The sequence below is a fragment of the Camelus bactrianus genome, chromosome 9 (assembly GCF_048773025.1).
Source record: "Camelus bactrianus isolate YW-2024 breed Bactrian camel chromosome 9, ASM4877302v1, whole genome shotgun sequence".
Lineage (NCBI taxonomy): Eukaryota > Metazoa > Chordata > Mammalia > Artiodactyla > Camelidae > Camelus > Camelus bactrianus.
The window spans coordinates 6,108,605-6,131,203 of NC_133547.1; the positions used below are offsets into that span (position 1 = coordinate 6,108,605).

The 22,599-nt window shown below is 53.0% G+C and overlaps 2 protein-coding genes across 9 annotated transcripts in view; one reads left to right on the forward strand and one right to left on the reverse strand.

Annotated features, from left to right (window-relative positions):
* The first annotated feature begins 4,901 nt into the window (after positions 1 to 4,901).
* On the forward strand, positions 4,902 to 9,831 carry FUZ (fuzzy planar cell polarity protein). Of its 3 annotated transcripts, none has more exons than XM_074369232.1 (12): positions 4,902 to 5,001; positions 5,151 to 5,184; positions 5,410 to 5,531; positions 5,803 to 5,887; positions 6,136 to 6,204; positions 6,421 to 6,525; positions 7,290 to 7,487; positions 7,635 to 7,730; positions 8,079 to 8,185; positions 8,261 to 8,325; positions 8,406 to 8,480; positions 9,465 to 9,831. In XM_074369232.1, exons 3-12 carry the CDS (start codon positions 5,449 to 5,451, stop codon positions 9,686 to 9,688), a joined length of 1,107 nt encoding a protein of 368 aa, XP_074225333.1. In that variant the 5' UTR covers positions 4,902 to 5,001; positions 5,151 to 5,184; positions 5,410 to 5,448; the 3' UTR covers positions 9,689 to 9,831. The 3 variants fall into 3 exon arrangements, with proteins under 3 accessions (XP_074225333.1, XP_074225332.1, XP_010945297.2); XM_074369231.1 differs by lacking the exon at positions 4,902 to 5,001 and adding an exon at positions 9,154 to 9,199 and having other exon boundaries at positions 5,009 to 5,184; XM_010946995.3 differs by lacking the exon at positions 4,902 to 5,001 and having other exon boundaries at positions 5,010 to 5,184.
* AP2A1 (adaptor related protein complex 2 subunit alpha 1) overlaps positions 9,722 to 22,599 on the reverse strand; it is a 31,226-nt gene continuing 18,348 nt past the window's right edge. The window contains exons 5-24 of one of the 6 annotated variants that reach the window (XM_074369229.1): positions 21,432 to 21,561; positions 20,787 to 20,888; positions 19,294 to 19,402; positions 16,456 to 16,606; positions 15,848 to 16,016; positions 15,556 to 15,693; positions 15,232 to 15,414; positions 14,682 to 14,779; positions 14,292 to 14,523; positions 14,035 to 14,202; positions 13,787 to 13,950; positions 13,422 to 13,487; positions 13,016 to 13,072; positions 12,830 to 12,912; positions 12,631 to 12,721; positions 11,291 to 11,413; positions 11,087 to 11,203; positions 10,914 to 10,983; positions 10,550 to 10,684; positions 9,722 to 10,170 (exon numbers count right to left, since the gene is read on the reverse strand). In XM_074369229.1, coding sequence (XP_074225330.1) covers positions 10,093 to 10,170; positions 10,550 to 10,684; positions 10,914 to 10,983; positions 11,087 to 11,203; positions 11,291 to 11,413; positions 12,631 to 12,721; positions 12,830 to 12,912; positions 13,016 to 13,072; positions 13,422 to 13,487; positions 13,787 to 13,950; positions 14,035 to 14,202; positions 14,292 to 14,523; positions 14,682 to 14,779; positions 15,232 to 15,414; positions 15,556 to 15,693; positions 15,848 to 16,016; positions 16,456 to 16,606; positions 19,294 to 19,402; positions 20,787 to 20,888; positions 21,432 to 21,561 — 2,464 coding nt within the window. In that variant the 3' untranslated portion in view covers positions 9,722 to 10,092. Of the gene's footprint in view, positions 10,171 to 10,549; positions 10,685 to 10,913; positions 10,984 to 11,086; positions 11,204 to 11,290; positions 11,787 to 12,543; positions 12,722 to 12,829; positions 12,913 to 13,015; positions 13,073 to 13,421; positions 13,488 to 13,786; positions 13,951 to 14,034; positions 14,203 to 14,291; positions 14,524 to 14,681; positions 14,780 to 15,231; positions 15,415 to 15,555; positions 15,694 to 15,847; positions 16,017 to 16,455; positions 16,607 to 19,293; positions 19,403 to 20,786; positions 20,889 to 21,431; positions 21,562 to 22,599 lie in introns of those variants that run through there. The other 5 variants (XM_074369228.1, XM_045510721.2, XM_045510723.2 and 2 more) reach the window with 5 other exon arrangements.

Consider the following 22,599-nt stretch of genomic DNA (forward strand, 5'->3'; position numbering starts at 1 on the left):
TGGGTCGTGTGAAGGGTCCAATCACATCGTCCGAAATGGGGTTACTAGGCAACGCTTTAAGGTTGCAATCAACTCTGAAGGGAGTGCAGCTGTTTTTTCCACGAAAAGAAGCCGAACTCCAACCCAAGTGGAGGTTGCTAAGCAACACCTGATAGTTGTTTTCTGGGAGACGGGCCAGAAACTGGCTTGGAACATAAATACGTTCCAGGTGGATTAAAAATGTAAATACAACAAAAGAAACCATAACACTGTATAATCCCAAAGACTGGAAAAAGAATTTTTTATTATTACAGCAAAGCCAGAAAACGTAAAATATTCATATATTTGTCCTCAAAAGACTCCATAAACCAAGTTGAAAACAATACTATAAACTGGTAAAGTCATTGGAACATACATGTTGACAGAAATTTAGTATACAAATATCTTTTACTAATCAATAAAAACTTACGAAAATAGAAATACTTTACTTCCTTGAATGGGAAAGGAAATTAAGCAGGCTTTTCTTACATACAAAAAATATTAAAAAATAGCGAACAAACATCTGAAAAGGCGCTCATCTTTATCAATTAAAAAGTGCTAATAGAAAGTCCAATGATAGAGCATTTTACCTTTGTCGTGTTAATTAATGTTGGAAATAGCCCATGAGGATGGGAGGCTTTGGGTGAAATGAACTGGCTCAGACGTGATCTAGTAGGGGTGGAAACCAGGACGACTTGTTCCAATGCAGTGTGTCAATATATTTCAAGGTAAAAGCGTGCATTTCTTTGCACTCAGCAGTATCACCATTTTGTCACATTTACCTTATCAATCCCTTCTTTTTTCTTTGCTGAACAGCTTTTAAAGCAAATCCCAAACATTATATCATTTTACCTCTACGTGCTTGACAGGCATCTCTAAAAAGTTATGGACATGTTCTTACATAAACATTATGCCATTAACACTCCTAACAAAATTATTTCTTAATATCATCAAGCACTTCAGTCCGTAATCACATTTTCCCAATTCTTTCAAAACGCCTTTTTAGAATTGTTTTATTTGCATCAGGGTTCAAAGACCAAGCACGCTTTTAGACATCATGTCTCTTAAATTCCTTTTAATCTAAAGCAGCTCCTCCTTTTTTATGCCAGTGGACCAAGCACGCTTTTAGACATCATGTCTCTTAAATTCCTTTTAATCTAAAGCAGCTCCTCCTTTTTTATGCCAGTGTAATGAAATTTTAAATAAAATTAAAAGGAAAAGTCAATTGTAGAAAGGAAAAATGATCAACAGTTAAAGATTAAAATGGTACCTAAAATTAAAATCTTCCAACACAACATTGTAAATTGAGTATTCCTCAATTAAAAAAAAAAGCCTTCCCTACTAACTATAAGAAAACTTCTGTTTGGATCAGCTGAATGTATGATTGGTTCTATGAACTGATTCTTAATCATTTCTGTTCATGTATTACAAATGGTAAAATAAACAATTAGATTTTTTAGCCTGGACTTCAGTTTTCTGACATGCTAGATTAGGTGTTATGACACTGTTTTTTGCAACATTGATGGTTTCATTTGAGGTATGGGTATGGGTAGTCTTTAAGAATCTTCCCTCCCCCTCAAAAAGACAGAGAAACAGAAATTAACAAAAAAAAAGAAAAGAAAAGGGGGGGATGCAGTTTATATAATTGTTGAAAAGAACCACAAAGCAATAGGTAATTGAAATAGAAGATTAAGCCAGCTGAAGAGAAAAACTAATGAACTTGAAAATAAATAAGAAATTAACCAAGATATAATATTAGGAAATGAAAAATAGTGTTTAAAATTTGCAAAGGGTGATGGGGGCTAGAAGGAGAAGCTATAACATCTTTCTAATTGGAGTCCCATAAGAAAAAAGAAGGAAGGAGAGGCTCTATTTTAAGAGCTTATGGCTTTATATTTTCTAGAATTGATTTAAAAATAAAAACAAAACAATCTATTAAAAATTAAAAAAAAACTAAAATATTAAAAATTCAAAAATAAATCATGATTCCTTGGATACTGAAAGCACAATATATAAAATCACAATTAAAAAAGAAAAGAATTACTCATCTTGACTCAGAGGGAAAGAACAGATCTCCAGAAGGAATTATATGTAGAATGACAGCCCACTTCTTCCCAGCAAAAATGGAAACTAGAAGATGGTGGAATATATTAAGGGTTTTGAGAAAAATTAACTCATTACTCCATAATCGTATGATAATAAAGGAGGTGTAAAGATTCCAGATAAAAACAGAATTTAACCCCAAGAGATTTTTTTTTAAGGACTGTGATATTGTGATATGGAATCAGAAATATATATCTGGTCTTTGTCCTGGTTCCTGGTATAGAGTTCCTAAAACCCTTGTAATATCCTGAGTGATAAAAGTGGTAGGAGCATCTTCTGTTACAATATTTGATCCTGGTCTCCAGTTGGTTACTGACACAAGATCTTCTAAGACCCTTGGACTCTCTGGATTGAAAAGAGCATCTTTTGGTATGCTGATGAAATGACTGGTGGCTGGGGGCTGCTAGATAGCATTGGAATAGGGGCTGGTCACCAGAAGAACCAAGGCATGATTAAAAGGTTGGAATTTTCAGCACCACCCTCAACCTCTGGAGAGTGGAGATGGGTTGGAGTTTGAGTTAATTACATATGGCCAATGATTTGATCAATTGTGTCTTCCTAGTGAAATCTGCATAACCTCTAAAAGACATGGTTTCAGAGGCACTCTGGGTTGTGAGTGCATCCATGTGCTTGGAACGTAATTCACCCCAAACTCCATCAGGACAGAAGCTCCTGCACTCTGGACTCCCAGACGTTGTCCTAGGTACCTCTTCATCTGGATGTTAATTTTCGCCTTTGCAATAAACCAGCAATAGTAAGTAAAGTGTTTCTCTGGGTTCTGTGAGCCGATACAGCAAATTACTGAACCTAATGAGAGGGTCATGGGAGCCCCCGATTTGGAGCCAACTCAGACAGAAGTATGGGTAACCTGGGAATTCCCTGCTTGCAAATGGTGTCTGCAGTGGTGACAGTCTTGCAGAATTGAGACCTTAGCCCGGTAGCAGGGGGCAACACCTGTAGTAACTCCAAGTGGTTAGTCTCAGAATTTAATTGGCTTGTAAGGCACCCAGTTGGTGTCCACAGAAAACTGGAGAATTGCTTGATGTGGAAAATCCACCAATTTGGTGTCAGAAGTATTGTAAGTAGAGAAAGAATTTTCCAGTAGGAAGCACTTCAGGAAGTAGGAAAATTTTAAATTATCCTGGAAAGATGATCTGAGACACAAGAAGGAAGCAGGAGGGTAAAATGAATCATAAGTACATATGTAATTACAAATAAGCATTGCCTGTATAAAATAAGAAAAAAATATTCAATGGTAAAAAAAGTCAAGCTAAAATGCTAACGCTAGTTGGTTAGTGTAGAGGGAGTTTAACAGAGTTAAACAGTTACAGGCTCCTTGTATTATTTGAGAGAGTGTTTAAGGTCTTTTATTTTTTGCTAAATTAAGTGTGTAGGGTAAAATTTCAAGGATAACCAATAAAAATAAAAGAGAATTAGTGTTTAACTTGAAACCAGAAAAAAGAGGAAAAAATAGATTCAGATAACAAAAATTAATCAATTCAGAAAAAAATGAGGAAAAAAGTTAAAAAGGCAGAACAAAAAATATAAAATAAAATGGTACAAATAAATCTAAATATAGCAGTAATCATAATAAATGTAAGTGGACTAAAGGAGAAAATCATAGAAGTACAGGGAGAATTTTATAATTTACTTCAGTGTTATTTTATGCAACTGTTTATTCTTCTAGTTTAATGTAATTTAACATGCAGGGTAAATGTCTCAATGTTTTTTATCAGCTATTAGAAATCAGATCTAGAATATAGGCAAAATATGTTTAAAAGACAAAATTTTAAGAATATTACTATATATTTTGTAAATATATTTGGATAAATGAAGGTTTTTAAAAAAATATTACTGTATATTTTGTAAATATGTTTGGACAAATGTTCCCACAAAAGAGAAAATATCTAGCTGGTTAAATTGATAATTCAGTGAAGATTTACTTTATCACTTGAAACACGCAGAGGTAAGAGCTTAACGTATGTCAGTATAGGATCGGGTAAATCTATTTTGTTAGATCCATAATATAGGTTATAATAAGACATTAAAAAAACCGAAGTACATTCATATGGCTTGATGAGAAAAATAAAGTTTGAAAACATTAGCACAGTAATCATACTTGTGACAACAGTAAATATTCTGTATTAATCTCAACTTTTTGTTTTAGGGGATTTTGGGCGGAGTATTTTCCCATTCTGCACGATACACTACCATTTATAAAATCATGACAAATAATATCATTTTTATGATTCTGGAAAATAAAGGATCTCATCTTTCTTTTTCTCGTAAGAAAAACAACCATCTCATTTAGTGGTTACTAGGCAACGCTCTCCGGACCAAACCATCCTCGAGGGTGAGGGGGGAGAGGTGTCTTTCTTGATTTTGCTCTAAGGAAGGTTGCTAGGGTTTTGCCCTGCGGCCATCTTTGAGTGGGGCACTGCTGTTTACAGCCTTAGAAGGAAAAAAAAGACAGAATGTGGTTGCTAGGCAACGGCTTGGTACCGTCGCCATCTTTGAGTTGGGCACAGCTGTTTATCAATTTAGAATGTGAAACATAGTAGTCTATGTGATGGTTATTAGGCAATGCCTTGGCGCAGTCACTGCCTTCAAGCTGGGCTCTTCATTCTCGTAGTTAAATAAACAGAGCCAAACCGCTTCAAGGGGGGGGCTGGGAGGCTCTGCAAATGCAACTAGCCGCCATCTTTGTTAGGGGTATTGTAACTTCCGGCTGGGGCGGAAGAGAACCTAACGGCGTTTGGGGGAGGTGCTGGAAAAGGGGTTGGGGGTAGTTTGAGTCGGATGAGGAAGGCGGGAATCTAATCCTCTTCCAATCAGCTCCCCATCCCGCCCTTTGGCGGCTTCATACCGCAACCTGACTTAGTATGACTGCAGGCATGCTCCAAGGCGGACACTGACTGTCTCCACGAGGGGACTGGGAGGCGGGGGTTCCAAATGGGGGAGGAGGGAGCCGAAGGCACCGTGCACCTGCTGTGCCTCGCAGCATCCAGCGGGGTCCCCCTGTTTTGCAGGAGCAGCCGCGGCGGCGCCCACGCCCGCCAACAGGTGGGGCCCTGGGCGCCTGGATCTCAGAAATAGAAGGGCTTTAGACGTTTGGGTTCTGGGTCTTCAAGGGAGTATGGGCTGAGTAAGTTGGGTTTAGAGGGTCGAGGGTACAACTGACCAGTGATCCTGGTTCCCCGAAGAGGTGGGAGTTGGTGGCCTGAGTAATTGGTTCCCAAGGAGGAGGGGAATGGCGGCTCCTGTCTAATATCCCCAATCTTTCCCCAGCTCCCGTTCTCTGTCATCGGCTCCCTCAATGGAGTCCACATGTTTGGGCAGAATCTCGAGGTGCAGCTGAGCTCTGCGAGGACGGAGGATACAATCGTGGTGTGGAAAAGCTTCCATGACAGGTCTCCAAGTGGTAGTTTGGGGGCAGGGCCAAGGCCAGGGTGATAGCCCCTGTTGAAGATTGACTCCAACACCAGCTGTTTACTTGGCTGTGGGATCTTTCACAAGTCAGTTGCCCTCCCTGACCCCTGAGATTCTCTGTATGAAAAGCAGGTTGTGCTGGGCCATGATGTAGCAAGCTGGCATCCAGGATTAAGGGCAGACTCTGCTATCCTCCCTGCCTTGTTTCATTGGCCTGGACTCATTCTTCCTTCTCACCTTCCTTTCTCATAGCATCACCCTTATTGTTCTGTCATCTGAGGAGGGGACCTCGGAGCTGAGGCTGGAGAGACTACTCCAGATGGTGTTTGGGGCTATGGTGAGATTCCCCAGCTCTCTTTCCCAAACCCAGGAATCTGAGCTCTCAGCATCCCTCTTCCCTCAGTCCGGACCCCCAAACACCCTTCTCAAGAACGCAGGAATCCTGGCCCTCAGTCCCTCCTACCTCAGACTAAGGAGTCCAGATCCCCAGTTTCTTCCTCCCTCAGACACAAGAGTCCGAGTACCAGCCCCTCGTCTCTCATAACCAGTTGCCCAGGGCCCCTCTCTCCTATATGGTTCTTCTAGGTTCTTCTTGTGGGACTTGAAGAACTGACCAATATCTGCAACGTAGAGAGACTGAAGAAGGAGCTGAGGGTGAGGCTGCAGGGCGTGAGGATGAGAAGTTAGGATAACTTGGTCTCTTATATTTGGGAACTACAGTTCCCAGAAGCCCCAGGGCAGCCTGGTCCAGGGGGCTCATGGGGCAGCTTGGTTGTCTGACACCCCCTAGCTGGGGCCAGTTTTCTCAGGGGGAGGCAGCAGGTCCAGGTGTCACCTGGGTCATAAGCTCCTCCATTTTCCCTCTTCTAGGCCAGTTACCGCCTCATTGACAGCTTCCTGGGGGACTCAGAGCTTATTGGGGACCTGACCCAGTGTGTGGACTGTGTGGTTCCTCCAGAGGGGTCCCTGCTGCAGGTATTGGGAATGCTTTATAAACTCTTGAAACCATCCCTGTGACCCTGGCTCAGTCCTCATCCTCTTTCCCCTGGACCATTGCCTTAAACACTTCCCATCGTTTTGGTTTCCAGTCCGATCCCCTGTTGGCCCCAGAAAGATCTTTCTGCACCCAGAGCTGACCGTGCCCCTCCCCTGGTCACAGCCCTCCCATGAATGCCATCGCCCCCAGGACAAGGTCCCAGCCCCTCAGCCTGATGTTTGAGGACCCGAGGAACCTGCTGGCCCTAACCTCTACTGACCTCACAGCCCCCCTTTCCCAGCTGCCTCATGAGTCTCACAGATACCAACAACTTCCCAGCTTCCCTGCCCTGGTACCTGCTATTCCTTCTGCCTGGTGAATCTATCTACCCTTCCTTAAATACTGCTCTGGGTTCAACTGGCATGGCTGCCTCCCAGCAGTGTGATTCTCGCAGGTGACTTGACCTCTCTGAGCTTCCTGGCACATAATAGAACTCGATAAACCGTAGCTGCTGCTGTTATAATTATTAGCTTTAGTAGCACGTGTCAGGCACCTTACCTGTTTAATTTCACAATGTGACCTGGGGATTGTACCCGCATGTGAAGGTGAAGGAACTCAGGCCCAGGGAAGGTGAGACGTATTAGCATGGCCACCAAGCAAGCTTTGAATGGTATGCCGGTCTCTTCCCACTCCTTACCCACCTGAAGTCACTCGCCCTTGCTCATGTCTCCTGACGCGCAGTCGGCCTGCTTCCCTTACCCAGGAAGCGCTCTCTGGGTTTGCCGAAGCCGCGGGCACCGCCTTCGTCAGCCTGGTCGTGTCGGGCCGGGTGGTGACAGCAACTGAGAGCTGGTGGCGGCTGGGGATGCCGGAGGCAGTGCTGCTCCCTTGGCTGGTGGGGTCTCTGCCGCCGCAGGCCGCTCGCGACTACCCGGTGTACCTGCCGCACGGGAGCCCCACGGTGAGTGAGTGGGTGGAGCCGGCAGTGGGAAGGTGCGGCTCGGAGAAGCGCGCAGGAAGAGGTGGGATCCAGAGGCTGTCTCGAGGAGGCGGGGCTTGCGATGGAAGAGGCGAATCTCCGGCCAGTCTACCTTGCGCCCTGCTTCAGGTTCCTCACCGGCTTCTGACTCTGACACTCCTGCCGGACTTAGAGCTGTGTCTGCTCTGTGGGCCGCGCCCTCCCCTCAGCCAGCTGGATGCACAGGTGAATCCGGGGCATGTCCCGCTTTTCCCCTATTACACCCTCTACCCGCGAGCCCCGGCCCTTGTCTCAGCACCCGGCCCTGCGAGCGCTCTTGACTCTGGACCCGCCCTTGGTCCCGCCCCCGTCCCTCTCGCAGGCCCCGCCCCCTTGGGCTGCTCTCCAATCCTCGTCGCCCCAGCTCGGCCCCTCTTCTTACCCCATCTCTCCAGGCCTAGCCCCTTCCACGGTCCCCTGTGTCCTCCGCCCTTGTGGTCCCCTCCCCTCCTCCCTGGCCCAGCCTCCTTCCCCAGGTATCCCTCTGACCTCACCCGCCGGCCCCGCCTCTCTTGCTGACCACGTCCCTTGCAGCTTTTGGAGCGCTGGTGGCAGCCACTGCTGGACCTGCTGCGGACCTGCCTGCCGCTGGGACCCCGAGCGCTGCCCGCGGGCTTCCCCCTGCACACGGATATCCTCGGGTAGGGCTCTGGGGGGAGAGTGGGTTGGGGGTCCTCATGCCCTCTTCCCTGGCCGTGACACCCCTTTTCCCACAGACTGCTGCTCCTCCACCTGGAACTGAAACGTTGCCTCTTCACCGTGGAGCCGTCGAGGGATAAAGGTGACGGAGAGGAGGGCGGGGCCGGGAGGGGCGTGGGATGGGGAGGGGTTCTCTGTGACCCTGTTGTCTTCCTCCTTCAGAACCCTCTCCTGAGCATCGTCGGCGTCTCCTCCGCTCCTTTTATACCCTGGTCACTGCCACGCACTTCCCACCAGGTCAGCGGCGGGCTCAGTGCCCCCTTTGCATAGGCTGGGACACAGAGTCCCGGCTCACACAAGGTGTGAGTAAGAAGTGGGCTTGGGGAAACTGGTAGAAGACTCCAAACCAGAATCATGAAGTGGGCATGGCTGTCCGTGAGGACGGCATGTAAACTGACAGGAAAGGCAGGTAAGGGAGTTCCAAGCCTGTAGGTTTCAGAATTTCCTGGGTAATCCTAATAGTTAATGCAGACCTCATCTCTTACCAAGTGCTTTTCTGTTTATTTACTCACTTCATCTTCATAGGCGAGGGTTACCTCCTGTTAATTATCATGCCTATATTACAGACGAGGAAAAAGGCTCAGCAAATACGTAGCAGAGCCACAATTCAAACACAGGCCGCCTGGCAACCACACCCACACCTCCAGCTCTACCGCTGAAAATACTGGCTTTGCCCATAGTTGGGTGGAGGAGGGGTGGTAGATTCCATAGACCCCAGGTCCGAAGAAAAAGTTGTCATACAGAACCTGTGAGGCCCAAAGCGACAAGGGAAGGGATCTAGATTGATGCTACAACCTCAGCAAAGATCATGATGAATTTAACAAAATGGTAAAAAAGGTCCACCTGGGAGGGGCAGACAACTGTCCCTTCCTAGCTGGGTAACTCCACCTCCCCCCACCTGGTGGGGCAGGGTCCTCAAGAGGAGCTCTTCCCTGGAGCCCAGTGCCTGGCACCAGGTAAGCATCTCTTATCTGTTTGTGATCTGTATTGCCTGGGGCTACACACAGTATCCGTAGGAAAGAGAGGAACGGAGGCAAGGTGGGAAGCAGGGGAGAGTCTGTGACCTTCTCGGGTCCTGACAGCTGCCTGGAGCTGTGAGCCTCTCCCCTGTCAGGAGTCAAACTTAGGCCCAGGATGGGGGGCAGGGGTGGTTCCTGCAGGTTGGCATCCTAGTTATCCAGGCCCCACTGGTCACCTCGGTCTCTCCTGTCATCCTTTCAGAGCCTGGGCAGCCAGAGAAGGTGGAAGCGGCGGCCCACCGGGCCCAGGTGCCAAGAGCCTGCTACCTGGTGTCAGGGGCTGAGGAGCCAGGCACAGGATGGCGGCTGGTGGCCCTGCAGTTGGGGCCACGGCTGCTGCTGCTGCTGCTGTCTGCTCAGAGTCCCACATATGGGCTGAGGGGCCTGGCCACCCACACTCTGCATGCCCTCACCCCGCTCCTCTGACCGCTGGTTGTGAGTGCCAGACACAGACATGGATGTGGGGCTGTTAGCGTCTCTCTGTTTATTCGCTCACAATAATACACGGCCCCTGGATGGGGAGGGGGCAGGAGGGGCTACAACAGGGTGGGGTGGGAGGGGAGGAGGTGCCCACTTCCCTGGCCCCTCTCCCCTCTGTGCTTCGGGGGGAAAGGGAGGGAGGGGGCTCCCCCTCACCCCCCAAGAATGTAAACAGCAGCAGATGAACAAAAATAAAAATACAAAAGGCCGGAGGAAGGTCCTAGGCGTCCCTCCACCCTGGGGTCTTCCCTGTCACCAGTGGAGGTCCCCTCACTGCCCCATCCACCAAAGCTGCCTCAGTCCTGGGGCTGCCCAGTGCCGGCCACATCCCCAGGGGCAGAGTCCAGGGCTCAGAACTGCTGGGCCAGCAGCTCACACAGGTGACGGGAGACGGGCTCCTTGCTGGTGCGCAGGGTCAGCCGGTACATCTAGGGGAAACGGGGACTCAGGGAGGAGGCAGAGGCATGGGGCAGGCCATGTGAGAGAGGATGGGGAGCCCGGGGGGAGGGGGATACAGGGCAGATAATGATGAGAGAATAAGGATCAAGGGGTCAGAAAGGTGACATAAGGAACAAGGGAGACAGAGGAGGTAAAGGATGAAAAGTAAAAGAGAGGCCAAAGTGAAAAGGGTATGAGAGATGAAAATCAGGGAGGAAAAGGAAGAGGAAAACCAGAAGATACAGACAGGAGGGAGACAGGAGAGGAAGGAAACAGGGACAGCAGAAGGACGCGGTTAAAAACTGAGGCAGGAGGAGCCAGGTGCAGAGAACGCACACAAAGCAGGGGGCCTCCCAAACCACCACTCACCTGAGCCTGGGCGTTGGGCTCCAGCCGGAGCAGACAGCCCACCTGCAGGGCTTTAGTCTGGATGATTCCAGCCCCAACGAAGTTCTCAGGGTTGGGGTCCACATTGTCCAGAAGAGCAGAGCCAAACCCCAGGAGCTGGGGAGGAAGTGGAAAGTGCTGTCAGAGGGTGCCCCATCTCTGTTAGCTCCCAGACGGTGGCATACTGGTTCCCCCAAACCCTTGAGAGTAGGAACTGGCCCCATTTTACAGATAAGGAAACAGGCTCAGAGAATTTGAGCAGCCACTGCTCCCCAAATCCCAGAGTTAGGGAGAGGCAGGGCTGGGATGTTAGCCCCCGCAGTGCCTCTCCTGTCTTGTCTCTCACCTTGGCCTTAGTGACCTCTGCATCCATGGGGTGGTTGGCTTTGAAGATTTTCTGCGCCTCCTGTTGGGGGCTGGGAGCCGGGAAAGATTCAAGTCAGGGACCTGGAAGCCCCAGTTCCACCCACCCTGAGGGCGGCTTTGGCTCTACCCCCCCCAACCCCCACTGCGGCTCACAGGCTCAGCTGCTTCCAACGCTGGAAGAAGTCCTGGGCTGCCATCTCCGTTGGCTGGAAGAACTTGTTGATGGTCACAGGGAGCTTCAGGGTGAGAGACTGGGGGGCGCCCCCGTACCTGGCGGGAGAGGAGGGAGGGCTGGCTCAGACCACGCCCCCACCCCAGAAGCCCCGCCCACCAGGCCGCGCCCCTCACCTTTCTCACCTGAAGCGCACTGACAGGAGCGGGGGCGTCAGGAAGTCCCGCAGACACTCGATATTGAGCACCTGCTGCACCTGCGCCCCACCGTCCACCTGCGAGGCCACCCGCTTGGTCTGCACAGCCAGCTGTGCCCGCTCATGGTCAAGGAAGCCAGATACAGGAGCGGCCCAGGGGTTGGGGCCTTCAGCATCATCACCTGATGGTTCAGGACTTTCCTGAAGCCCCAGCCTGCAGGCCTCTGAGGGGCCCGGCCCTGCTCTCCCAGGCACATCCTACAAGGCCCAGGTCTAAAGTCCTTCCTAAGCCAAATCGCTGATTCACCCCCTGGGTGCCTTCTCTGGCCGCCCATGATGGCCTCGACCACCTCCATTATGACACACGTCACCATACACACCATACATGTCACCCTCCGTGGCTCTGAAGGCTGACCTGGGTTTGAATCCTGGTTCTTACCACCTTGGTGACTGCAGGCAAGTCACTTGATCTCTCTTAGCCTCATCTGCAAAATGGACATCGTGTCCTCAGCATTCAGTGAAATAATCCAGAACAAGTACTGGTCAGTGTGTTGACACAAAAATGGTGGCGGTGCTGTCAGCCATCACCATGTGCCTTTGTGTCAACCACCCATTGGCAAGAAAGGATGGGGACTTCCATATGCATCTCTCCCCCGCCCCTGCCCAACACAGAGCTGGGGCCTCCGGAAATGTTGATGAATGAAGCAAAGAACTGAAAAGGTCCTCAAAGTTTTGGGGACTAGCTACTAATTTCCCAGTTGCAGAAACTGAGGCCCAGAGAAGGGGGACGGGGGACTGACACTGCTAAGCACTTCCTTTATGTCAGCCACCCCTCCAAGGTCCCAAACACACTGATCTTTAAAACAACTCTGTGAGAAGGAAGAGGAGGACCGATGCTTCACAGAAGGGATAGCAAGGTTCAGAGAGGCCAAGTGACTGGCCCAGGTCACAAAGCAGAAGGCCCTGGTCAGCATCAAAAGCCCCAGGCCTGGCACTCGAGGGCAGGAGGCACTGCTGCAGTCATGGGTGTGGAGTCCGCGGTTGGGACACGAAAGAGGCCTGACACACAAACTGAGGCCCAGAGCAGCTGGGATTCCAGAAGTAACACCTACATCCTTATCACATCACTGTCATCTCCTGTCCCGGGGAAGAGGCTCACCCCATCTTACGGATGACACTAAATCTCAGAGAAGTACCACGTGCTCAGGCTCTGAAGTAAGAAAGCCGAATGGGGGTCTGGACCTGGGTTCATCTGTTTCCCAGCTGCCGGGAAAGCAGACCTGGAGGGGCCGGGCTGGAGCCAAGGGGCTGGACCACGTTGAGAGGATATGAGTCTGGAGGTCTCCGGGGTGGACAACCGTGGGTGAGAAGTTCTGGAACTGCACCGAAGTCTTGTTGCCATAGAAGAGATACATGCGGCCTGCAGAGGGTTGGGAAGAGGCAGGGCTCCATCTGAGTTCCTTCCATCCCCTTCTCAAGCCAAGGTCTCTCCAAAACCCACCCCCACCAATTCCCCCACTGGACGCACCCAAGTTCTGCCGGAACTCTGACTTGACGCCAATTTGCAACAGCTGGTTCTCAAATAGGACCCCGTTGTTCCGGCACACGAACCTGGGTGGGAGTGATGAGGGCTCAGGACAGGTACCCCTCCTGGGCCCTGCTCTGTGCTCTCCATTTGTCCCCAGTGCCCTCCCCAACCTCACCCACCACTCACTTATTGAGCAGTTCATCGGCTTCTGGGATGGGCGGGCCAATGTCCTCAGGACCTGGGCTGAGGGCAGGAAAGAAGGGAGATGGGAGGGTGGTTGGGGGCTAGAGATAAAGGCCCAGAGCTAATAGTGGGAGATAGCAAGCCCTGAAATGACAGAACCCCAGAATCCTTATACCCAGATTCCCCAAAGAATCCCAGGGTCAGCCTGGCAATTGCCTCTGATGGAAACAGGTCCCTGGCAGGTGCTGTCACCCCTGCACCCCCTGTATCAGAGGGCACTGACTTTTACTCCCCTCCAAGTCCTTGCCTCTGCAGTTCATCAGGAACCCCTTGACAACAGCTCCCAGTCCCCTAACCCTCCCTGGGGACACAAGAGTCTGCCCCCCAACCCCCTGAGGCCACCCCTTACTCAGCAGCTGGAGCTGGGTCAGCCAGCAAAGCCATGGGGCTCTCAGGGGCAGGCGGCTCCAGCTCGCTGGGCCATCCAATCCCAGAGCAGACAAGAGAAGACAGGCGTGGCAGGCAGCCAATCCCAGAGAGGCAGCAAGAGGGCAGAAGAAGGAGAGAGAGGGAGGAGGGAAGGAGAGAAGGAAGAGCAGGCTGAGACGTGGTGATGGGAAAGGACAACAGGGGGGCCAGGGTGAGCCAAGAGTCCAGAGTGGCCCAGAGGAAGGGAGGAGGCTGAGGGAGGCGGCAGCCATTGTGGACAGAGGCTCAGGGACAGGGAGAGGGCAGATGGAAAGGGGATAGCCCTGGGCCCAAGGTGGGCGGTACCTGAGGAAGGCCTCCTCGGGGGTGGGCCCCAGGCTGGGCTGGGCGGCCGGGCCGTCAGAGAAGACGTCCACCAGGAGGTTGCCCGCACCCAAAGGAGCCGGGGGTGCCGCTGGTGGAGGGGCTGCCCGCAGCCCCAGGAGGTCGGCGGAGGGAGAGGGCGTCGACTGCAGGGAATGCAGGGGCAGGTGAGGAGAGAGGACGGCCTGGCCACAGGACCCGCCCCTGCAGACCGGCTTCTCAGGACTCACCACGGTGCTGGGGGTGGGCTCCACACCCCCATTGATGTCATGGCTGCTGGGGTCCCTCCGGCCGTCATCCAGAGCACTGCCGGCCCCGGGCCCCTTCTTGCGTTTCAGCTTGGCCAGGATGGATGACTCGCGCTCAGGGAAGGGTGGCATCTCCTCCAGCACCGTGGCCTACGAGGGGTGGGGAGCAGGAGCAGGTCAGGGACAGGCATCAGCTCTGGACTTGGGGAGGAGGGGCGCATGGGGACCAGGACTCTGACCAGGACATCCGTGCTGGCCACCGAGCTGAGGGTGAGGTACTCGACGGCACGCTGCTGCAGCTCCACGTCAGCGTTGCGCAGCTGGGAGCCGGCCCGCAGCACGCCCTGGATGGTGGCCTTGGTCTCCGGGAAGAGGTTGATGAACTTGATGTAGGTGGACAGCAGCAGGGCCCGCGTGGCCACACTGCACAGGTGGAACTTGGAGTGCAGCAGGGAAAACTGCACTGGGGGGCTGTCCGGGGGGCACAGCGTCAGCGGGCAGCCGGCTCCACCGCCCTCTCCCGGAAATCCCCATGGGAGGTCCCGTCTCCCTCGGTGGGACCCTTCCCCAGACCCCAGGTGGCCCCAGGACCCCAGACCCCTCCGGAGTGTGTGTGTTCACCCCGTCACCTGGAGCGGGGGTCGCCAGCAATCAGATTCCCAAACTCCCCAAGGATGTAGCCGCCAACCTTCACCATGTTCTCATGGCAGGCAGGGGCCTGGAGCGCCTGGGAGGCAGGAACGGGGCGGTCGAGGACAGAGGTGAGTGGCGCAATCTGGGCTCAGGGATGCTCCATGTGCGCCAGGCGCCGTGCCTGGCCCCTGACTCCTATTAACTGTGGAACCCTCATGACTCCATGATGTGGGTGGGTTTGGAGATGGGGAAAATGAGGCACAGAGTGGTTGAGGGACTCGCCTGAGTGCACACAGGGAGTAAAATGGGGCGGAATGGGTCCCCCTTTTGGGGCAGAGGGAGTGGGAAACGGTGGGACCTGAGGCCTGGTGGTTACAGACTGGGTGCCCACGCCTATGCCCTACTGACCCTCACATCAGCCCAGGGAGGCCAAGGCCCCTCTGAGGAGGAGGAAGCAGGATGGAGGCCTGGGCTAGCTGGGCCCACCACCCCTATTGTCCTTGCACTGCCTCGATGCCCCATCATGGGGGTGTTGGGGGTGCTGACCTCAAAGACAGTCTTGGCAGCGTAGCCCTGGACGTCGTCGCGGTTGGTGACGATCTGCAGCACGCGGTACCACACCTCCTCGCTCACGTAGTCGCCCGCGATGCGGATGAGGTTGAGGATGGTGTCCACATACCAGCTGTAGTCCACGGCGTACTTCTCAGCCAGGATGGCCACCTTCAGGACCTGCCAGCCGGGGAGGGAAGACGGGTGTGCGAGTGTGCCCACAGGGCCAGTTGGGGTGTGAACTCACTCAGTCTGGGCTCAGCACGTCCCCGACTTCAGGTGCCCCGGGAGTCTGGGCACCTGGCCCTTCCCAGGACTCACGATCTCTTCGCGGATCGCATAGTCGGCTGTCTCCAGGTACCGCAGCATCTCTGACACGATCTGCTTGGCATTGCTCCGGTCACACATGGCGTAGAGGAGGTCGGCCGCCCGCTGTCGCACGCTGACATCCCGCTCCGTCTGAGGGAGGAGAGCAGGTATGTGGTGTGTTCTAGGTACCCCGCTGGCATAGGACTGGCCACCCCCCAGCCTCTGAGCACCCAAATCTCTCTGAGGGAGCAGAGGGGACACAGGACAGGTCTGTGTGGCCAGGGTAGGTTCCCAGAGGTCCCACCTTCAGGGCATTGATGACAGTGTCAATGTGGGTCTTGACTGCCTCATGGGAGAACTCAGAACTGGCCAGCGTGCACATGCTCTCCAGGGCCAGGTAGCGCAGGTTGGTCTCTCGGTGCTGCAGGAACTGGCCCAGCTGATTACAGGCCCGCACCAGGAGGTTGGGCTCACTACCAGGGAGAGACGAAGAGATGAGGGTTGGGTGGAGGGGACACAGACGACACCAGGGGATGGAGGACCCGGCCTCGGCTGATCCATCACACATCCCCCTGGGGACCCAAGTCTTACGCATGCCCTCCGTCCCAGTCATGACCACTCCTGGTGACCTGGACACCTGGGCCGCTGAACCCAAATAAAGACATCCAGAAATTCTGCCCCTCAGGAGGGGGACCAGCACCAACCGGGCAGGGTCATGTATCGCAACTTCATCATCCTCCGACCTAAGAGTCACTTTCCCAGACCCCTCCCCTAGGGCCCAGGCACTCAGGCTCCCAGTGCCTTCCCCCCTCAGACCCCAGAGTCAGACCCTGGCCCCCTCCTCTCTCAGACCCGAGAGTCCGGGCCTCCAGACCCCTTTCCCAGGCCAGGCTCCCTGCCCCCAGCAGGCACCTGTCATAGTGGATGATGAGACTGATGGTCTCGAAGAGGATGGCGTTCTTGGCGTTGGAGTGTTGGACCTTCTTGGACTTGGGTGGCTCCTGGGCCTTGTTGAGCACAGTCTCCAGGCACTCCACCAGCCGCCCCTTCACGGCCGCATCCTCTGGGGAAACAGAGGCCATGCCCCGGGGCTGAGCGATCTGACGGCCCGGCCCGCCTGCCAGGGGCAGGGGCCACGCCACGGCTCCCACCCACCAGAGCTGCGGGCCCTGCAGCTTTGGGCTGGGGTGTCTACTCCCTTAAGCCCTTCCTGGGCCCCGAGGTGATCAGGGGCAGTGGGAGACAGCTGGCAGAGTACATGACCCCAGACCTGCCATTCTGCCTGTCGGGCAAGAGGCTCTACCCCTGGGAGCCCCAGTTTTCCTTTCTGCAGCACCAAGGCTCTTTGGGAGTCTCACAGAGCCAAGAAAACTCCCAGAACCTTCCCCAGAGACACTCCCAAAGCTGGACCTTCCCAAGGAGGGATCTGAGTGCCTGACAGACAGTTGCCAGCCAGGAGCTCACACAAAACCCAGCACTGCTGTTGCCTCTCGGATGAGGCAACAGCACGTGGAAAGAACAGCTGTCAAGTGTTCCAGCAAAAAATGTTGCACCCAAATTGATCAGGAAATTCACCAGCTAGAGGAACGAGCTAAAGGCAGCAACCAGCCAAATCCAGAACACGGGACACGCTGCAAACCGAAGCTCTTCAAACACAGGCAGTAGGGGTGGGACTAACCCAGATGGGGAAAAAATGACAAAGACATAATCATATTTAATTTGTGGTCCTAGATTCTATTTTTTAAGCCATAAAAATGAAGCTTTGGACAATGAAGGCAGTTTGCTGCCTGGATAGCAGATAACCCTGAGGTTACTCTGAATCTTCTCAGGTGTGATAAGACCATTGTGGTTTTGCACAGTGGTCTTGATCTTAGGGAAATGTTTGTGGAAAAATTTGGGGGTAAGGAGGAATGTTATGATGTCTGCAACTTATTTGCAAGTAATTTGGCACGTGGCATGTCTGAGAGTATGAACGAACAAGGGAGCAAATCCAGTGAAGGGGTAAAGCTCTGCTGAGCCAGGGTGGGGGGGCAGCTGGGTGGTCGGTAAACTGTTCTCCCAAGTTATCTTTCTGTTTGAAATTTTTTATTAACAAAAGGCAGGGGTGAAAGCCAGCAACATGGACTAAAGAGGAAAATTCTTCCAGATTAAAAGAGACTTATGAGAAATGATAATTAAATTGGATACTTTGATCTTGATTAGATCCCAGTTTGAACCAGCTGTGAAGGACATTTTGGGGAGCAGGAGGAAAAGCTGTAGTGGGTATCAGAGAACCTTAGAGAATCGTTTAGTTTTAAGTATGAACACAGACTTGCTGTTGTGAACGAAAATGCCCGCAGTTTGTAGAAAAGCATATTTCAAAGTAAGACATCACGATGTCTGTAATTAACTTTTGAATATTTCAGAGATACATAACAAAATAGGAGCATGCATACACAGCAAAATGTGAGGTCTAGGTGATGGACAGTCTACTTGTTTGTACGTTGGAAAATATTTTTGTAATCCATTGTAAAAAAAAAATCACATGGGAATAAATTGGAGCTAGCCCAGCAGCGTCTGCTCGCGGCCACAGCTGCAATTCCTCCCACGGTGACAGGAATCTGAGCTGATGAGTTGCCCACAATGGGCACACCCCAAAATTATGAGGTGGGGTTTCAGAGATGGAAGGGGCTTAGTTTCTGCCCGTGCCCTTCCTTACAGGGTGAGAAAGAGACCGAGTGGGGAAGAGGCTTCCCCTGGGCCTCACAACAAAATTCACCCCTGGCTTTCATAGGCTGGGAGGGGCCTTTGGTGTCAACGACATCATACACTCCATTACAGTGTATGCATGCGTGCACACGCACATGCTCACACAGTTAGCTGTGAAGGTTCAGCCGCTGGCCCCTGGCAGATGCTCAGCACCCTGGATGAATCAGAGGGAATGGTTTTCTCAAGCGCCTACTGTGTGCCAAGCACCTCTGCACATGGGGTCCCCAAAACTGCACTGTGAGGTCAGACTGCTGAGGATCCGGAAGCTCAGGGGAGCCACGCCCACATGGTACAGAGAGAGGCCTAGAGCACGGACGCAAGAGTCTGGCTCCTCCTCACTGCCTGGGCTTGGAAAGGCGCTCTCACCCCCAAGCCTCAGTTTCCCTGTGAGCATATGGCAGGGACGGCTGCCCCTTGCCAGCTGTGTCGGGAGGGCTAGACACCGCCGGTACAAGACCTGGCTCACTGCAGGCCCCTGACTCTACACCAGTGGTCATGACCCTGAGCCACAAGGACACGAAAAGCCCTAACAGAGCTACATGAATTCAAACTGCATGGCCTGGAATCGCCCCTTGATTGCTGGGTGCCTTGGCCAAGGCCTTCCCCGTCCAAGCCTCGGGGTCCTCATCCGTAAAACAGATGTGACGACGGCCCCTACATTACAGGGCTGGAGCATGAGTCCGCTTTGCAAGGACCCTGGCCTACAATGGGGAGTCCACAAACATCAGCAATTTGGCTGATTCTCTGTGCTGGGCGGGGCGGACTCCCCATCTATGCTGCCCCCAGACTGCCCCCAACAGTCTCATACAACATACTCCTCCTGAGCCTCCGTGGGTGGGGTCTGGGCTCAGGACTGCCCCCATTGCCACACTGGAACCTACGCTAGAGGCACCAGCCCCACTTCAGACAAATCCAGACCCAGACCCACAGTGCCCAGCTAGCCCATCAGCCCAGCCACCGGTCGGAAGCCCCCCGACCCCAGCCCAGGGAGCTTGGAGGTACCTGGTGGAGGATAGCACTGGAGCAGCCGCAGGAGTTTCACCGAGAGCCAGGGCGCCGGGACAAAGTAGTAGGTGTAGTCCTGGAGGTCAGTGGAGGCCGAGGAGACGATCTGGGGGCAGAGGAGGGGGGCAAGGTATGGGTCGGGGCATGGGGAGGGGTGGCTGGGGCAGCGTGACAGTTTTCTGGAGCAGAAACCAGAGTTTTGGGAGGAGGGTCAGGAAGCCCCGGACATAGAGCGAGTGACCGGATGGATCTGGGACTAAGCTGGGGCTGGCTAATTTTTTCCACATAAAGCTGGTGTTGGGTGGGTGCAGAATCTTGGCCCACCTGATCCTCTACTGTGAACTCCAACTCTGTACTTCACAATGCCCCAGGCTACCTCCACTAGCACACAGACCACACTGGCTCCGGGAGAGGGCTTCCCTGTGCTCCCTCCCAACACTGGAAGCTACTCAGGCGCAGGAATTGGTCTGATGCTTTCCCAGGTCCCTGGGACCTCCTACAAAGTCAGACACGAGAAAGGTTCAGGGAAGGGGTAGGGGCATTCATAAAAGAGCATGTGACTTTTTTTCCCTCATGGTGAACTCCTAGTGAACCTTGAAAACCCCTTCTCCAGGTAGCATGCTCCATCCTGCTCTGAGCCACCTTCCTGACAGTAGGTGCCCCACCCCCACTGTCATTGTCTCCCCCACGAGCCTGGCCCGCAAGAGGATTCAGATGTGTGCTAAATGAGTGAAACAAAGACTGAATGAATGAGCTGGTGCATTGTTCTCTTTGGTTGCGAATCCCGGCCTCTCTTTACCTGCTTAGGAAATGTTTCTACTACTATAAGTCTCAACTCAGGCAGGGATCACCTCCACCAGGAAGCCTTCCCAGACTTCCAGGCTGGGTGAAGTGCCTCCTTTGGGGGCCTGCCACATCCTGGCAACCTCCACGACAGCACAAACCACCCCTTTTATGATCATCCAGGACTGAATTGGCCAGCCTGTTGCACAAGACTCCCCACAACAGGACAAGGAACTACTTGAAGGCACAGATCAAGCCTGACCCATCCGTGTCCCCAGTGTCAGCCTGCACAGAGCTGGGCACACAGGAGGCCTCAGGACATGTTCCCAGGACAGGGTGAAGGTGGGGAAAGAAGGGGTCAAGAGAGAGAAAGTCAGGAGAACATCCTCACTTCCTGGGCGCTCCCCGTGCGCCCAGCCCTGCACTCATACTTTATATAGATTCATTCACAGCACCTTGCTGTGAGGCAGGCACTGGTATCGTCCCCTTTGAACAGATGGGGCAAGTGAGGCCCAGAGACGTGAAGCCACTTGCCTAGGGTCACATAGCCAGGAAGTGACCAAGCTGGGATGCACCCAGCGCCAAGCCTGAGTTATTCACCACCATGCTGGGCAGTCTCTTAGGGAGAATGAGGGAGATTAGAGAGGTGCCCAGGGGACATGGCCACCAGGGCTGCCTCCCGCGGTTGGTGCTGACACCACACCCACCCGGCTCAGGCGAGACACGGCCAGGGAGATGCACGTCTTGAAGTCATCCGGGTTCTTCTTGCAGAGACAGGTGATGAGGCTGACAGCGGCTGTGACCACGCCCTGCAAGGGCAGATGAGTGGCAGGTCAGGGCCCTGAGGGGAGGGTCAGACTGGGGACAAGCGGCCAGGCTGTGGATCAGAGAGCAGAGGCTCAGGAGCATTTGGGGCTGGGTTCAGGGGTGTGCTTGGGTGGGTACAGGTGTCCCAGTGGGTGTTTCAGGGATTGGGGACCCTGGCCAGCACAGACTTCGATATCTGGAGTCCCCTAGGTGGAGGGCACAGGCATCTGGTTGTGGAGCAGAGATAGGTGGGGACTGTGAGAGCCTGGAGTGTTGGAGATGGGGACAGAGGTCAGTGTCTCTGTGCTGGCTGGGCAGGCGTGCTGGGGGACCCTGTGGATGTCAGAAACAAAAGCTGGGATTTTTCTGAGGGACTGGGTAAGTGATGGGTGTTGGGGACACTGGACAGGATCCAGGGGTGGCTAGATGGGTGTCAGGGACAGAGTTGGGGGGCCCTGGACATGCAGGGGGGAATCAGGGCAAAAGTGGGGGACCCCAGGCATCCATCCAGGTGAGTGCCAAGGGCAAGAGTCCAGGGGCCTCACCATATGCTGGTCATTGAGCAGGTGTACCACGCGGGCTGTCCACTCGCCCATGGGCACCAGATCGGGCGAGGCCTTGTAGAGCCGCAGCAGGCACAGGGCCGCGCTCTGCTTCACGCTGTCCATGCTGTCCCTGCGGGGACACAACGTGGGGTGGGAACAGGGGTCAGTGCGGCCCCAGTCCTGCACACCTCCCCCTCCTTTCTTGCAGCTCCCAGGAAGGGTGCCCAGTGGGAGGTAAAAAGAGCCAGGCGGACCAGGGAAGCCTTCTGGTGCTGCCTTCATTGCCTGCAGGGCCTCAGTTTCTTCATCTGCAAAATGGGTTGTATCTCAGTAACCTTATGGGGTCGGGGCAGAGAGTGCATTCATTCATCACCAGGCACTGCTGTCGGTGCCGTGAATAGCATGGTGGACAAACTGGTCCAAACATCTGTCCTCATACAGCTTATGTCCCAGCCAAGGCAGTCAGAGCCCAACAACAGACTGTCCAGGTTCAGTGCTACAGGAAATGGGGGCAGGTGCTCCAGGGATGCTGTTTTGGAGAAAGGCCACTCTGATAAGCCACCAGGTGAACAGAAAACTGAGAGAAAAGACTACGAATCTGCACAGACCCTCCCAGCAGAGGGAACACCTCGCGGAGGCTTGTATGCCTGCCATGACTGGAGGCAGGACAGCAAGGGGCAGAGGGCCAGACCGTGCGGGGCCCCGCAGGCCACGGTGAGAAGTCTGCTTTTACCCTGTGTGAGATGCAGCTGCTGCTGGTGACAGGCAGGGAGGCTAGGACACTAAGGAGACAGCAGTAAAAGCTCCCACCTGGGGGCCCTTCTGATCGGCCTAGCCCTGTTCCAGGCTGCACGCTCATTCATTTTCCCTCACAACAAAACTGGAAAAATAGGTACTGCTATGCATCGCCACCCCCAGGTCTGACTTTTTTTTTTAATGGAGGTTCTGGGGATTGAACTAAGGACCTCGTGCGTGCTAAGCATGTGCTCTACCACTGAGCTCTACTCTCCCCCCTTGACTTATGTCTTTAAAGGGTCCCTCTCCAAAACAAACAAAAAATAAATAAATAAATAAAACCAAATAAATAAATAAGGAAAAAATGAAAAAAAAATTAAAAAATAAAACAAAAACAAAACCCCAGAACCAAAGGAAAATAAAAGGTCCCTCT

Coding starts and splice junctions, on each gene's coding strand:
- FUZ (XM_010946995.3), top strand. CDS start 5,074: ATGGGGGAGGAGGGAGCCGAAGGCACCGTGCACCTGCTGTGCCTCGCA. Junction 5,532..5,802: donor TGGAAAAGCTTCCATGACAG/GTCTCCAAGTGG, acceptor CCTTTCTCATAG/CATCACCCTTATTGTTCTGT. Junction 8,186..8,260: donor CTGCACACGGATATCCTCGG/GTAGGGCTCTGG, acceptor CTTTTCCCACAG/ACTGCTGCTCCTCCACCTGG.